General features: G+C 37.9%; 2 protein-coding genes across 2 annotated transcripts; one reads left to right on the top strand and one right to left on the bottom strand.

The window, feature by feature from the left end:
* The first annotated feature begins 921 nt into the window (after positions 1–921).
* LOC131062550 (probable linoleate 9S-lipoxygenase 5) lies at positions 922–6,520 on the top strand. Its single transcript, XM_057996246.2, has 9 exons — positions 922–1,398; positions 1,505–1,788; positions 3,055–3,295; positions 3,391–3,729; positions 3,812–3,897; positions 4,363–4,470; positions 4,576–4,859; positions 5,095–5,358; positions 5,448–6,520. Exons 1-9 carry the CDS (start codon positions 1,164–1,166, stop codon positions 6,211–6,213), a joined length of 2,607 nt encoding a protein of 868 aa, XP_057852229.2. The 5' UTR covers positions 922–1,163; the 3' UTR covers positions 6,214–6,520.
* Positions 6,521–6,690: 170 nt separating this feature from the next.
* Positions 6,691–14,431, bottom strand: LOC131875482 (uncharacterized). Its single transcript, XM_059219890.1, has 2 exons — positions 13,037–14,431; positions 6,691–7,043 (listed from the first exon to the last, which is right to left on the bottom strand). The coding sequence occupies exons 1-2, from the start codon at positions 13,558–13,560 to the stop codon at positions 7,004–7,006; spliced, it is 564 nt and encodes a 187-aa protein (XP_059075873.1). The 5' UTR covers positions 13,561–14,431; the 3' UTR covers positions 6,691–7,003.
* Between the last annotated feature and the right edge of the window lie 2,057 nt (positions 14,432–16,488).

Genomic DNA, 16,488 nt, shown 5'->3' with positions numbered 1-16,488 from the left:
AGCTCTTTGAGTTGTCATTAAAAATATAACACAAATATCAAAATTGTCTAGCCATTGTACATTATATAGAGACAACAAAGACACCATATGTTGTTGACACTTCTTCCTTGTTTAAAGCTATTACAACAAATGTGGAAAATAGTACCCCAGTTGCTAATTGATATTACACTAGAAAATAAATACACTAAGCATTTGATCACCACCCATAATAATAACAACCTAAATATATATTTCTAATAACTAAAACGTAAGTTTATGAAATTAAAAATATATATAATAATATAAACATGGATTTTCTTCTTATACATTCTTTCATGTAGATAGTAGATCACAATGTGATCTAGAATGTTACTTACTGTAAAAACTATCATACAATTCAATCCAAAAACAATAACAAACAATATGAATTTTCATAAATAATACACGCAAACATATTTAATCATTATAAAACTTCCCAATACAGACAAAATTATTATAGTTTATACTACCAACATGAGTGCCCCACATGATGCCTGCCACTGCTCATTCAATCAAAGTCTGAGTAGAAGCCGTTTCATTCCTTAATCTTGCCATTTCCACGAGTTATAATCAATCTTCACGAGATTATAGCGTGGTTGTCACGTAAATCAACAAAGAAATATCTAGTTTCAAGTCAATTTCAGAACAACCAAATTTCTTGGTATGATGATCTTCACAAGTATACGAAGGTGAAAAGGTTGACAGACCTGGTACTGTAAATTTACGATCTACATTAACTCTAGCTTTATATCATTTCAAAAGTAATGGAACTGGTTAATTAATCTAATAACATATATTATGGGGGAAGCTTCTATTTTTCTGTATTTTCCAGATATCTTTCAGATTATATATAGTAAAGAAGCATAATTGGCTTCGGTGGGTATTAGATGCCAACATTAAAGTAGAACATCCCCTGACAGATCAAAGGGCTTTTGGAAAACTAAAGGAAAATTCTCACATTCTTAACGTCGTCGGCAAGGGATTAAAGCAAAGTGACTTCAAACAATTGCATTCTGATTACATCCCACAACTTAGTGACTTCAAAGGTTTTTTGTGGAAGAAGTGTGATTAAGACATCTGCGGAATTGCTTTTATACAGTATGAAGCTTGGTTAGAAGCCACAATTGGGTTTGAAACTTAGAACAATGGCAGTCAATCTCCATTATGATCGTTGCTTTGGCCCATTGATAAGATTACTCCAAAAACTGTTTGGATTTCCTGAACCAATAGAGGAGGAGACAATCAAAGGATTTGCTGTTCTCCAAAAGAAGAATATTTTGGATTTTAATGATTTCCATGCAGGAGTGGAGGACAATTTCATGGAGTTGCTCGGAACAAGAGTCGCTTTACAGCTTATCAGCACTACTTCTATGGATCCAAGTTATACCCAATTCTTCTCTTTGTTTGTTCCATCTTCTAATTTGATTAGTCACAAGTTAAAGTCTTTATAAGTGCAATGTAATTCTATTGAAACTAAATGTGACAGGAAGTGGAAGTGGAAAACTTGGGAAGGCAGCATTTATAAAGAAATGGATATCTACTGGGCAAAACATCGTTAGTGGGGAGAGCAAGTACCAGGTTGATTTCAAGTGGGACTTCAGCTTTGGAACTCCTGGAGCTTTCCTTATAAGGAATTTTCATCACCATGAGTTTTTTCTCAAGTCTTTAACAGTTGAAATTCCTGAACAAGGCAATGTTCATTTCGTCTGCAACTCTTGGGTTTATCCTGTTAGTAAATACAAGACAGATCGAATTTTCTTCTCAAACAAGGTATGCCCTAACATTTGTGTTTTTCAATTTAATCTTCAAAAGATAATACTGATAAACGGTTCCAGAGAGAGCATTTCTGGTGTTCCTTGATGAAGAGGACAAAGAAAAACGGTCAATTGTCTGTTTATTTATTTAATTTCTTCTTAAGCTTTGACTTCCATTCCATTTTGTACAAATTTAGATGTTAAAATGACGTTGCTCCATTCCTGTAAAACTATACAGTAGATTGGCCCTGCTCATTGTTACCTCTGCAATGAAAAATTAAAGCCATGGTTGGCAGGGCCATGGAATTAGGTTGTCATGACATGTTTGAAGATGGGTTGCTTATATTGCTATCAGAATTTAACAGAATTCAACAGTATAGTTTTCAAGTCAAATTCATTGACTCATATTTCATGAATAGCGATTCACAAGAACACATATCTCAAGAGAATGAATAGTACACTTAACACTCATTACATCTAGGTGATGATCATAGAAATGAAACATGCTTACCGTTGTTGCTTATTACTCATCTTTTTTACTTGTCCAGAGGCAATAGGGAGCATAAGACTTTGAGCCAACATCCAGTTAGAAACGCTAAATCCTGTCAAGTAGGTAGAGGTGAGACAATGGAGCCTTTACAACTTACCAGTTGGAGTGATCAGTCCTGCAATTCGGTGCAATACCAGGGTTATAAGGGTCGCTTAGGGCCTGTGCCATGTGGGTATCCCCTGTTCAAGATCTGCTAAAGCTAATTTTTGAACCTGCCCTCTACAAGTACAGCTTGCCTTGAGTCTCTCTGGCCCAAAATGAAAAGGTCTACTATGATTGTTGTGTGGTCTCTCTTGGCCTACTGAAATCTTCTGTTTTGGGTATGGCCCAAGTTGCTTATGCACCCTGTTAACACTGTAATAAGCCAGTCTACAGCAAAAATGGGCTCTGCTATCTTGGATTTGAAGGAAAAACAATATTTAATGTCCTTGACCTCTATTTTCATCTTTTAACGTCTTTGATCCTAGTCTTCCATTGTTATCTCTCTGAAGTCTGGAATATCCAAGTAATTACTTGCAATTGAAATAGAAATACTGTTGTCTTGAATATCATTATAATTTACAGATCTTCCTTCCTTTTTCTCACAAACTTTTTACGATTCCATTAACCTAATTTGATCGCTTGTGAACACTAATCTATAAATTTCAAATTTCAAATATAAAAGAACGGATGGAAGCCATTCAAAGCAATAAACAGAACCTTTTATCACTGACTCCTGTAATACAATTACAGAGCTATCTTCCGGCTGATACACCTGTGGCCCTCGCAGCGCTGAGAAACAAAGAGCTTCAAAGCCTAAGAGGAAATGGGACAGGAAAGAGGGAAGAATGGGACAGAGTTTATGATTATGATGTTTATAATGATCTTGGGGATCCAGACAAAGGCGAGGACTACAAACGTCCAGTACTGGGAGGGTCTACAGAATTCCCATACCCACGAAGGGGGAGAACCGGCCGTCATCCCAATAGAAGTGGTTGGTAACTAGCTCTAAATTTTGTGTATTACCTGGTTTGCAATTAGCCTTCATTATCTGAAAAAGCTGATATTAGTGATCATGATGATTGACAGACCCTGCTACGGAAAGCAGATTATTTTCACTGAACCTAGACATGTATGTTCCTCGAGATGAACGGTTTGGGCGGCTCAAAATGTCTGATTTCTTAGCCTATGGACTAAAGAGTCTGGTCCAGTTTTTAGTGCCTGAACTCCATGCACTGTTTGATTCCACTCCAAATGACTTCGACTCTTTTGAAGATGTTAAGAAGCTGTACACGGATGGAATACCATTGCCTTTGAAATCTACTCAAGAGCCTGCAAACAATTTCTGTCGTCTGGAGCTCATCAAGGAATTTTTCAGAGCAGATGCCGAGAGTTTGCTCAAGTATCCTTATCCACAGGTCATAGCTGGTGAGTTATATTTTCTCTCTGGTCATAATATTGTGTTGAAAAACAAAAAGACATAAGTTCAGTGAAAAAAATTTCATTACAGCTGACGAATTCGCGTGGAGAAAAGATGAAGAATTTGCTCGGCAGATGCTCTCGGGTGTCAACCCAGTGCATATCAGGCGTCTTCAAGTAATTAGCATTCTTCAAATTGCTAGTTTGAGTTATCCTTCTGATACTTAAGTTATGAATAAAGTATTTGCCTATAAGATATGCTGATGATGAATTCCAAACATCGATGTAAAAAATCTCTTCACAGTTTTACCAAAAAGCTTACACAAATACGATAAAAGCTTTCCTTTTCGTTCTCCTTCTTTCCTTTAGAGTTCATTGGAGACCATAAAAGCTTTTCGCTAGCTAATCCCTACTCCCCTAGCTGTATCATTAGATTCGTTACTGATGTAGTTGGACATCGATAATCTTTGTTCATTTTCATGCTTTTCTGAATATGTTGATACTTGCCTGAAGTGGCTCAAATAACTTTTGTACAGGGCCGTGTAAATGCAATCCAAGCTCTCAGGAATGAATCTGTTTGAACTAAAATGTTGCATTGGTAAGCTTTACATTGGTCTGATATATAATGCTTACGATTTACAGAGTTTTCCCCCAAGAAGTAAATTGGACCCAGGATTATATGGCCCACAAGAAAGCTATATCACTGCTGCACATATAGAGAAGAACCTTGATGGCCTTACAGTGGAGAAGGTATACTTTTTATCTGCTTAAATATGCAGATGATTGGTTATTTTGTCATCCTTTTAAGATGTTTTCTAACAATTCTATATTCTGTATGTGCTTAAAATTTCTTAGGCCCTTCAAAAAAAAAAACTGTTCATTTTGGATCATCACGACACCTTCATGCCATATCTCAATCGGATAAATGCTCTGTCCACAAAAGTTTATGCTTCTCGCACAATTCTGTTCCTCTGCAAAGATGACACCTTGAAGCCAGTTGCTATAGAACTGAGTCTGCCGTCGGGAAGAAGAAGGGTGTTTACTCCAGCAGAGGAAGGGGTATCAGCAGCACTCTGGCAGCTCGCTAAAGCACATGTCACAGTTAACGATTCTGGATACCACGAATTGATCAGCCACTGGTTAGTACTTCCCTTAAAAAAATTGGTTTTTCTGAAATCTCAAGGAACATAAAAAATTATACCAATATCAGCAAAGGATTACTTAGGAGGTCCCCTGGGCCTCGGCAAAAGGCATTGATTCAACATCTTTGTTAATGAAAGTAGTCGTAGATTTTCATTGTTTTGTTAGTAGTCTCATTGATTGAAGAAGAGATCCAAAATCATGACTTGGGATCTTGTTGTTTTGGGTTTTCAGGTTGAGGACACACGCAGTCATAGAACCATTTATAATCGCCACAAATAGAAACCTGAGCGCCCTGCATCCCCTTCATAAGCTATTAACCCCACATTTTCGTGACACAATGAACATTAATGCTCTGGCTCGCCATATTCTCATAAATGCAGGAGGAATACTTGAAAGAACGGTGTTTCCACTTAAGTATTCCATGGAAATGTCTGCTATAGTTTACAAAAACTGGAGATTTGACGAAGAAGCCCTACCCGCTGATCTTCTTAAAAGGTACCAAGTTACTGAGTTCTGTGCATATCGGTTCCTCTGCAATGTAATGTATTAGAATTTACTGACACGAAGAATTTGGGATCAAACAGGGGAATGGCGGTGGTAGATGAATCAGTGCCCCATGGGCTGAGGCTCACAATCCAAGACTATCCTTATGCTGTGGATGGATTGGATATATGGTCTGCAATACAGTCATGGGTTCGGAAATATGTGTCCTTCTTCTACAACGATGAACGTGTAAGAGGTGACACAGAGCTTCAGGCATGGTGGCATGAAATACGAAATGTTGGTCATGCAGACAAAAAGGAGGAGACATGGTGGTACAAGATGGACACTGTTGCAGAGCTTGAGAAAGCATTAACAATAATCATATGGGTGGCTTCAGCTCTTCATGCAGCAACCAATTTTGGGCAGTATGCTTACTCTGGGTACATGCCCAATAGGCCTGCTGTGGGCAGAAGGTTCATCCCCGAAGAAGGATCTCGGGAATTTTCAGAGCTTGCTAAGAATCCAGATTTAGTTTTCTTGAAAACTGTCTCCAGTCAATTCCAAACTACCCTTGGCATTGGGCTGATTGAGATATTGTCTAGACATCCTACAGACGAAGTTTATCTTGGGCAGAGAGAAACAGAGGACTGGACTGACGATAAGCGGGTAATGGAAGCGTTTGAGAGCTTTAGTAGTGAGTTACAAGAAATAGAGGACAAGATAATGAAGAGGAATGCAGATGGAAGACTGAAGAATAGGTTAGGGCCTGTAAAGGTGCCATATACATTGCTGTATCCGAGTACTTCGGATTTTAGCAGGCAGGGCGGAATAACAGGCCGAGGAATTCCAAATAGCATCTCCATTTAGCAGACCACCTCTAAAGACAAAGAAAACGTGTTACCTAACTAAAGTGCAATTCTCCTGAAAAATGATTTGTTGTTTAATAAGGGATGTGTGTTATGTTTCAGGGCCACCAAACCTCTGTTTTTTTAAGCCATATAAATACTTTCTTCTGCATTTCACTTTCTTTTAATAATGTTGTTAGTGTTCCAATTTGTTATGTGACACATTCTGTCATCTAAACCTGCAAGAGTCTGAAAAAATATCTTTTTAAGAAGAGGGGAAAAAGAACAGATTTGAGAACGTATGCATTCAGATGATCAGAAATTTTTAATGGGATTATCAATGTATAACGTCTATTTGAAAACGAAAAAAAATATAATGTCTATTTCAAGTTCAAAATATCTTATGTTTCAAAGTCGAATTTAAAATATAAATCAATTTTTTTTTGTTAAATAGGATTCCAATTCTGGTGAGAATTGAGTTGATATATATATTTTTTTTTCTTGATAAAAGTGGATGAACCACTGAAATTATATTAAATCTTTATATTTTTTTTACATGGTGTCTGGTTCAACGAGCACTGAAGGGAAAGAACCAGTAAGAAAACCCTTCAGTATTGCTCAAAAAACAAAAGCCTATTTACCCATTACAAAAGCCCATAGGCAACCCAGATACAACCCCTGATTACAATATCAATCACATTAGATATAAAGGAAGCTTGGAAAAAGCTTATAGGAATCAATGAAGAAGATGGCACCCCAAAATGAGACCACCATGTCCACAAAGTGTCATCACCCAAAAGGGACCAAATTGTCTATGCACCGCAAGACTCCAAGGCCCAAGACTCCAAGGCCCTACAGAGAACAAACCCACAGCCAGAAGGGAACCAAGTAAAAGCAGTCCTAACAACAAAAGAATAATTAGCAAACATATGCCCATCCATATAATAAGCAGAGAATGATGGAAAAAACCCTCAGGAATCAGGGAGAGGCCTATCCATAAAAGAATCCAAAGCAAAAGCCATAACAACAACAACAACAACAAAACAAGGAGCCATCTGCACCACCAAATAACCTATCCCTCATCTGGAATATAACAGAGAAAAGGACAACCACACCAAGAATAGGGAATAAAGGAAGTTTCTGAATGAAAGGTCTATTAAGAGAGAAGTTTCATGCAAGAGATAGGAAAATCCGAAGGGGCAAGTTCTATATGATCAGCACCCTCAACAACAACATTGTTTGCAAGAAAATCCGCGAAAGCATTAATTTCTCTAAAACAGTGAGAAATAGAGAAAGTGGAAAAGCCATTTAGTTGAAGGAGAATGTGCTCTAAAAAATACTGCAAGTGCCAAGAGAGACACTTTTTTCTAGCAACCGCCTGAAATACCAGCATTGAATCACCTTCAATAACAATGTCCTTAATGTTTAAAGAACGAGCAAGATCAAGTCCAAAAGATAAGGCCTGAAACTCAGCCACATTATTAGTGCCATGACCAATATATTTACCCACTGCTTTGATGATCTTTGAGGAGTGATCAAAAATAATTACCCCAACCCCAAACCTCCCTGGATTACCCTTAGAGGCCCCATCAAACTGAAGTTTGAATGAAGGAAAAGGAGGAGGACTCCATTTAACCATCTTGTGCTTAAGAGTCGAAGAAACTCCATCTGTTATAACCCCATGAGAAGGCATCAAATGAAGTAAAGACCATCGCCAAGTGACCCAATTATCCCAATGAGAAAAGGACCTGAGATTATCTAAATTTCTATGAATGAAAGCAAGCACCACTTCACTAATGGAAGCTTGAATTTTACCAATTATGACTGTCAAAGATGAGGATTTATGTTTGAAGATTCTTGAATTCCTTTCAAGCCAAAGATTCCAAATCAGCAGAGATGGAGCGACAACCCAAAGAGATGAATAGAATGAAGAGGGAAACAACAAGGGCCATGACATAAATTGTGAAAGTAGATTTGGACAGAGAGCAGAAGACCATCCTAACATATCAAACAACCAATACCAACACTCAGAGGCAAAAGGACATAGCAAGAAAAGGTGATCCATCGATTCCATACAATAACCACAGAAAACACAAGGAAAAACTATTGTAATCCAAAGTCTATCCAACCACATTCCAGTAAGGACTTTATCTTGGACTGCCAACCAAGCAAAAGCCCCTGCCTTTGGAAGACAAGCAGGATGCCAGAAAAGCTTAGTAGGCCAACAAGATGGCAAGGGGGCCTGAACCAAAGAATTGTACCCCTCTTTAACTGAATAGGAACCTGTAGCATTTTTAACCCAAACCAAAGAGTCCTCCTTCATATGGAAAAGTAAAGGTCTTTTACGAAGTTCTTCTATAAAAGCTAAAATAATATCATTATTAATAGATAGGGGAGGGATATCCTTCCATTTAGCCACTAAACATGGACCTGAGGTGACAATGTTGAAATAATTTGCAACAAAAGGTCTCCAAAGATCTGACAAAATATCCGATAAAGGGGACCAGTCACGAATAGTTGAGAGAGAAGGATGCCCATTCCAAACTTCATCCCAAAAACGAGCCTTTTTCCCATTATGGACCACCCAAGATAAATGTGGTAAGATCACCTCCCTACAAGAAATCAAAAAATTCCAAAACGCAGAGCCCTTCGGAAGGGATGTTGCAGTAAAAATGCTTTCGTTGGGTGCTCCCCTTAAATACTTGGCGAGCATGATGGAAGCCCATTTACTCCGGGGGTTTGCATATAACTTCCAAATCAATTTTGCCCCTAATGCTTTATTCTGAATAACTAGGTCGCGGATACCTGCACCCCCCACCTCCTTGGGACGACATATTTTATCCCAAGCAAGAAGAGGGATCTTTGTTTGTCCTCCTAAGTTGTCACTCCAAAGGAACGTCCTGAGGGAAACCTTAATCTTCTTAATGACTTGAGAAGGCACCTGCAGGATAGACATCAAGTATGTAGGAATAGCACTCAACACTGATTTGATTAGAAGGATCTTACCAACCATTGTTAGCCACTTATGATTCTAGGAGGTGATTCTGGAGGTAATAGAATGGACTACTTTATCCCAAAAGGAGGTCTTATCCGAACCCAAAAAGAAAGGGATGCCCAAGTACATACAGGGAAAGGTCCCAACATGAAAGCTCCAAAAGTGGGCAAGATTGTCCCGAACTAATGTGGGGACATTCACAAAAAAGACTTTGGACTTCTGATTATTAACCTTTTGACCAGAAAAGCCAGCGTAATCAAAAATAATTTTCTTAATAACTTGAGCTTCCCTCATAGAAGCCATCCCAAACAGAAATGTAACATCAGCAAATAAACAATGAGATTGTGAAGAAGGGAGGCCATCCACTCTGATACCTGACCATAGACTCGAAGCCATAGCATTAGATATAGCCCTACTCAATGCTTTCGCCAAAAGAATAAACAAAAAAGGGGATAGAGGATCTCCTTGCCTAATTCCCTGGGAGGAAGCAAAAAAGCCCGAGGGAGAACCATTAATCAAAACTGAAAAGTGAGCAAAGGATATACATGAAAAGACCCACTTGACCCAACTATGTGAAAACCCAAAACGATACAAGACCGCCACCAGGGATTGCCAATTAACACGATCATAGGCTTTAAGAATGTCTAGTTTAAGAATCATTGCTAGGACCTTTTGCTGGGATATGGAGTGCAAGATTTCATGCGCTACAATAGCATCTTCAGGAGTTTCCCATCCAGGCACAAAACCACCCTGCTCCAAAGAAATTATCCGAGGAAGGAGTTTAGACAGCCTAACCGAAATTGCCTTAGTAAAGAATTTGTATAAGGTGTTACACAAGGCAATTGGATGAAAGTCCGAAAAAGAGGTAGGATTATCTACTTTTGGAATAATAGCTATAAGAGTAGTATTAATTTCTCTTAAGATTGACCTATTCCTTCTAGACTCCTCCAAGGCTAACAACAAATCTTTTCCAATAAAATCCCAACATCTCTGAAAGAATAAGGTCGTAAATCTATCCGGACCCGGAGCCTTTTCCGGATGCATGGAAAAGACTATCTCTTTCAATTCAGCCAATGAAAAGGGGGCCATAAGCAACCTATTATCCTCAGGGGAAACTAAAGGGGGGATCGAATTTACAAACTCATCATCAACCACCACCGGCTCCACTGAAAGAAGAGACTTAAAGAACCTTACAGCTTCAGCGGCTATGTCATCCTCATCTATCAGAGTATTACCATTAGAGTCGTGAATACAAGAGATTCGATTGCGAAGTCTCTTGAGCTTAGAAGAGGAATAAAAGAATTTAGTATTTCGATCACCTTAAGAAAGCCAAAGATCCCTAAACTTCTGTCTCCAATAAGATTCTTCCCTAGCCAAGGTCTCACTCAACTGCAAGTTCAACAACTTTAGCTTATCATATATTGTAGGAGACAACCCTGAAGCAACAATGCTTTCATTAAGCTGCTCAATTTCCTCCTAAATCCTGGCCTTTTCACCAAAAATATTCTTAAAATGCATCACATTCCAATCCTTAATCCTTGACTTTAAAAAGCCCAATTTCTTAACAAGCTAAAACATCCACAACCCAGGAAAAAATGGAGCTGAATACCACCAATGTTTTAAGGAAGGCAAAAATGATTGGTCCCTAAACCACATTGGCTCAAACTTGAAAGGTAACTTTCTAGGAGCCCTATCCTCGAAAATAGAAAACTGAATAGGGAAATGATCAGAGCCAGTAAAGGGGAGAATTGAGGACACAAAATCTTGACCCGAATTGAACCAATTATCCAAAACCATAAAACGATCCAGTATTTCCGAAATTTGGCAAAAGTCCCTACGCATATTAGTCCATGTAAATGACCCATTAAGAGGTTTACAATCAACCAAATTCAAGGAGTGAATGAAGTTGCAAAAGTCTGACATAGCATGCTTATTAGGGATGATTCCCCCAACCTTTTCATATATACTAGTAATTGCATTAAAATCTCCCCCAAAAATCAGAAAAACATTCCACAAAGGAGTGGCAAGAGAAACCAAGTAATTCCAAAGTGTTCTTTTTTCTAGAACCCCGATGGACCATACACATTAAATAACCAGAATTTTAACTTTGACAACCTGCTCTTAACTAGCCCAAGCATCCAATTGGATGAGGAAGCAATTAATGAGAATTGTACAATGGAATCTTTCCAAAGGACTGCCAGCCCACCTGAAGCACCAGAAGAGGGAGATGAGCAAAAATTCCAAACTTTCCAAGAGGAAAATAACCTATCAGCCGAAGACAGATTTAGCTTAGTTTCTTGTAACAACACCAGATCACACTTCATTAAGTCTAATTGTGACTTAATCAAGCGTTGTTTGTTAGGGGCGTTTAAGCCCCTAACATTCAAGGATATAATCTTCATTGGGCCTGAGGGGAAGCATCAGCTCCCCTCGAAATATTCAACGATACTGGAGAAACCAATCCAACCAAAAAAACCTTATGCAGACTTCGTTTAGTAGCTAAGGCTCTTGTGAGAGGTGGACTAAAGAGTTTCTTTGATCTTTTCTTTCTGGAAGTCTCCAAAGAGGAAAGAATAGTTGATTGAATTCCCGCATCGATTTCTAATTTAGTCTTAATATGCTTAGGCTTGCGACCCCTTTTCCCTAGAGTAGACAAGGGTGAAGTAGGGCTAAGAGGGGTTTGAACCAAAGGAAACCCAAGAGTGACCTCCACAAGTGCCTTATCTACCCTAACCTCCTCCTTTTCTGAGACCAAGGGAGCGAGAGAAGACACAAGACCTGAAGCCACCAAATTCTTATCCATATTGAGAAGCTCAAAAGAGTTATTGGTGGGAAAAGTAGCCAAATCATTCTCCAAAGTCTCCAAATCAACTGAAATCAAAGAAATTACCTTATTAGCTAAAGGAGAATTAAGAGATACCTTATTAGTATTAACAATATCCTGTACCTGAGCAATGAGATGCTCATCTGGAATAACATCAACCTCCACGGGTTTGTCACTATCTATCAAAAGCTCTGGGATTTGTGAAACGGTCTCTAATAAAATACCCACATCTGGAGCAATATCCCCACCCATGGTTTTATTCAAAACAACAGGGATTTGGGACTCAGCCCCTAAAATATTACCCAACTCAACCACAGGCTCAGATACACTCACGTATTTGTAGTGACATTAGAACTTTTTAGAGGGGGAGCATTTGACAGACCAATCCTCGGGGAAATAACAGAGTTTTTAGGAGCCGCTGTTGAAACCCTAGAAGTGAAGGTCTTCTTCACGGGGGAAGGAGGAATAGTGGTAGCCCCAACAAATTGATCTTTATTCCAGGCAAAAGTTTCCACATTCTCATCAAAAGGAGATTCAATATCCCCCGACCCAAAACGAACGGATTTCATATGAAAGAACAGGGGAGAATCCATAGTTACTACAGAGCAACCAAAATCTCCATAGTCCCTGACCAAATTTTGACGCCACAAACCAGACGAAGATCGAATGTTACAGAATTTTGGCAGGGAGAATTTAGGGGAAGTTAAGACACAAATTTTGACAACCAACACCCCATCCTCAAACATAGAACATGAAAGCAAAAATTTACCCAAAGAATCCCCGATTTTCATTAATATATTAGATTCAATAAATTGAGATGGTAACAGAGGAAGTTTAAACCACACTGGAACCCGTTTTGGGCCAACCCTAGTAGCCGCTAGAAAGGGTTTCTAGCTTTCAACAAAAATCAGGTTTTTTCCAAGCCAAAAAAATGGAGCACTAAAAGCCTTATCTCTAGCAGATTCAGAATCAAACACAATAAGAAACGAACTTGCAGAAAGAACATGGAAGTACAAAGTGTCATACCAGTGAGCATGAAGTTTGTAATGAAGTTTTGACAGAGGAATAGAATCACCCCACACTTGAATCACAACTACCAAAGCCCGAAGATCATGAGCCTTCTTCCCCAAAATGGCATCTGAGGCATCAATCAACGGGATCAAAATTGAAGCAGGCTGAGAGGACAATTCCAAATTCTGCAAATGACCTCCTGAATCCTTTGAAAGTGGTTGCAAATTCGCAAAAGCATTCGGCAAATCAATCTGAGCCTTATTGCCAAAAACCCTAACATTCCGCCTTTGCCTATCCTTCTGCCATTTCCCAAAATTGTGATCCCGTCGAAAGTACCCTTTAAAATATGCAGAAGAAGGGAAATCGGATTGGGATGTTTTAACGCAAGTAGGCGAGGCCAAGACATCAACCCATTTGTTGTCCTTGAACACCCTTTGCAGAACATGTCTTGTTCGAGAGCCAAAAGGATCTTTGGGGGGGAGCGGATCAGACACCGCCTCATCTCCCCAACACCTATTTTGATGCATGCCAACGGCCATCTGAAATTAAGTCCTCCTGATTTGATGCTCCCAAGAATAGCGATGAGATGCAAGCCCAAAATCCTCAATTATGATGACTCCTAGGTGCAAGATCGAAGCCCACTTAATGTCGTCCTTGCTGCTGACAAATAAGGTCTAAAAACTAAGTATAATCTGAGGGATAGCGGTCTGAATACTCCTCCAAACTGATCGGAACCTTATCTTGAAGAAAACACATATATTTATCCGATCTCAAATATTTCCCTGAGGGAGTCTCCAAATCTGAGGGATTCTCTAGATCTGTCAAAGTTGAATCATTTCCGCTAGGTAGGGAGATGAATATGAAAATGTAACTAAGGACGATGCTTCCAGCAGTAATTCGAATAATATGTTTCTTTTCAATTTGGATGATCTCCGCAAACCGGCATCAACATTCCAAGATGACCAGTAAAACTAATACTCTTCAACTGGAGCAGAAAATTTGATGTCGCTGAACTCGCCTGCAAATCTAAATGTGATACTGTGCGCCAAATTTATACTTATGCAGTGGTAGTATGTAAAGTGCGGCTTCCTCTGGTGAGATGTAAAATAACTCTGAGATCAGAAATGGTTCTGCTATCGATTGATGGGTTGTGTGCTCTTGTCCAATCTGAGATCAACTGTTGTTGCTTGCTGCTATGCTGAAATTCGATCTGTCTTGAAAAACTTAAACTGCGATGCAATCAAGTGCTCGCCTTGCTGCCCGCCTTCTCCTTTCACCGCATTCGTCAACCCTCTGCAGGAAATTTTTATGTATGGGTTGTTTTTTAAATGCTTACTTTTCATCGTTCGAAAAATATGTATACAAACAAAATAGGTCAGGCATATATCACAGAAAATTATACAAGATACCGTTACTTTATCGCTGCACTATATAGAGGAAAAAGAGCAGCATTTCAATTGAGTTAATATATTATTTAAGTACAATATCTGATTTTTCTCATTGATCACAATTGAATTACAAAAGAAAAATAGCAATCCAAGCTGGAACTATGAAGAAAAAGTGAAACAACCAAATAATTACAAAGCACGACCTCAAGGACAATGAAACATCTATCTACAAAACAACTTATTACAAATAAGAATTTGAGCTACAAAAAAATCGACATTGAACTTCAAAATAAAATGTAACAAGAACCCCAGTCCACTAAAAATATGATGGCCCAAATTGTCATTAGCAAATAGGCTCATCCAAGTAAATAAGTCTAAAAAATTGTAGCTGAAAAATAGTTGTACTCAAAATTCAAATAGGCTCTCGAGTTTTTAAGAACATTGAATGTCACTTTCATGGAGTTGCAAAAATTGATGTTTAATCTCCTCCAAAAGCTTGCTATATATAGCATTATTTTTCAGCTGAGAACATATACAGAGTCAAACTTTAGTATTTCTACTTCTTAATGAGTAATATGATTAAAAAACACACTTGAACATCTATTTTTCCATATATGGAACAAGTCTCATAGAATCGACAATCATATTTTTATGAAGCTCAATATCTAAAACAACTTTTTTCCAACCCAACACATGATAAAATAAAATTGTAGGAAAGTGACCAAATACAAAATTTCACTTTTTTTTTACCTGAAAAATTATGTTTTAAGCTTTGAGTACATTGACAATATAGACACTTGGTTGGCTAAATCTTCACAATATTTCAATCTATCTCATATAGGAAGTTTAGAGTTAGGGCTTTCCAAGCCAAAATTTGAGCATTTGCCTCCACTCAAGACCTCCAGATTTGAGCACTTATGTTCTTCCACTTCTCTCGAAATCAATACAACTCCATTTAATGTTGTCTTGGATTTTATTCCATCTTTAAAGGGGGTTTAAGATAGATCTTCTTCAAAGGAAAACAAAAAAAAATGATTATTTTGCTTCTCTTTTACATAAAATAAAATGAGGCTAATTTAAATTATGTAAGTTCTAATTTCAGAGTTGGTCAATAGAGGACGAGAGGAGAAATATTTTAGGGTTTTTTAATGGTATTTTATTTAATAATTAAAAAATTCAAAGGTGGGCAACTATGTAGAGGAATCTAAGATTAGATATGGGAATGAAATAAACAATGTGAGACCTAAGATTTTGAAAGTTGATGGTGTGTTGAGTATTATGCTTATAACCCCCTTGAATGGACTACCAAGGTTGAGACAAAGTTACTCCTATCACTCCATGTCAAAACATGGTGGATGTGGTTAAAATCTCTTGTACACCACTAGGTGTTTTAGGGGTGACTACTAAAGGCATCTTTCATTTGAATATGAAAAAATTGCTAGTGAGTGTTGGGAAGGGGATGTCCAATCTAAATGATCTCTTAGTATTGTAGCCAAGGTGAATGGTAAAGCATCCTATGTAACAAAGCTAGAAAGAAATAAACTAAGTTAAAAGAATGATATTGTACTTTATTTAAGAAACATCTAATACTTTCCTATGGCAAGATGTCATGTTTGAAGAAGAAAGATAATCTCTGGATGGCTTGATTTGTAAGGTCAATTCCTCCTAGTTGAGTTTAGTTAACTTTTATTCTTGATAATAAATACATGAAATTTCCATCTTGAAGGAGCTATTAATATTTATTCTAATGTGCAAGGATTGTTTGTTTTATTATGTAAGTATGTGGAAGATATAGATTTTGTTTTGGGCATTGGCCTTTTATTTTGTGATAGTCAGGTGTTCACTTATAAAGCCTTGTATTTAATTTTAATCTCACTTAAGATATTTTCTCAATTATGTTAGTTTGGATTTAGTTGTCCTATCTTCCTCTGCAATTCTAGGTTGATTTGTGTTTTCAAAGTGTTCAAAATCTCTTATTTAGATTTATGTATATTAATTCAGTGATAGATGAACTCATTCAATTTATGGCAACTCAAATATGAATAAAATAAATATATTGAAAGTTTTCCCATATGCGAT

This window comes from Cryptomeria japonica, chromosome 4 (genome assembly GCF_030272615.1).
Source record: "Cryptomeria japonica chromosome 4, Sugi_1.0, whole genome shotgun sequence".
NCBI classification, from domain to species: domain Eukaryota; kingdom Viridiplantae; phylum Streptophyta; class Pinopsida; order Cupressales; family Cupressaceae; genus Cryptomeria; species Cryptomeria japonica.
This window is presented reverse-complemented; position numbering and strand designations above follow the sequence as displayed.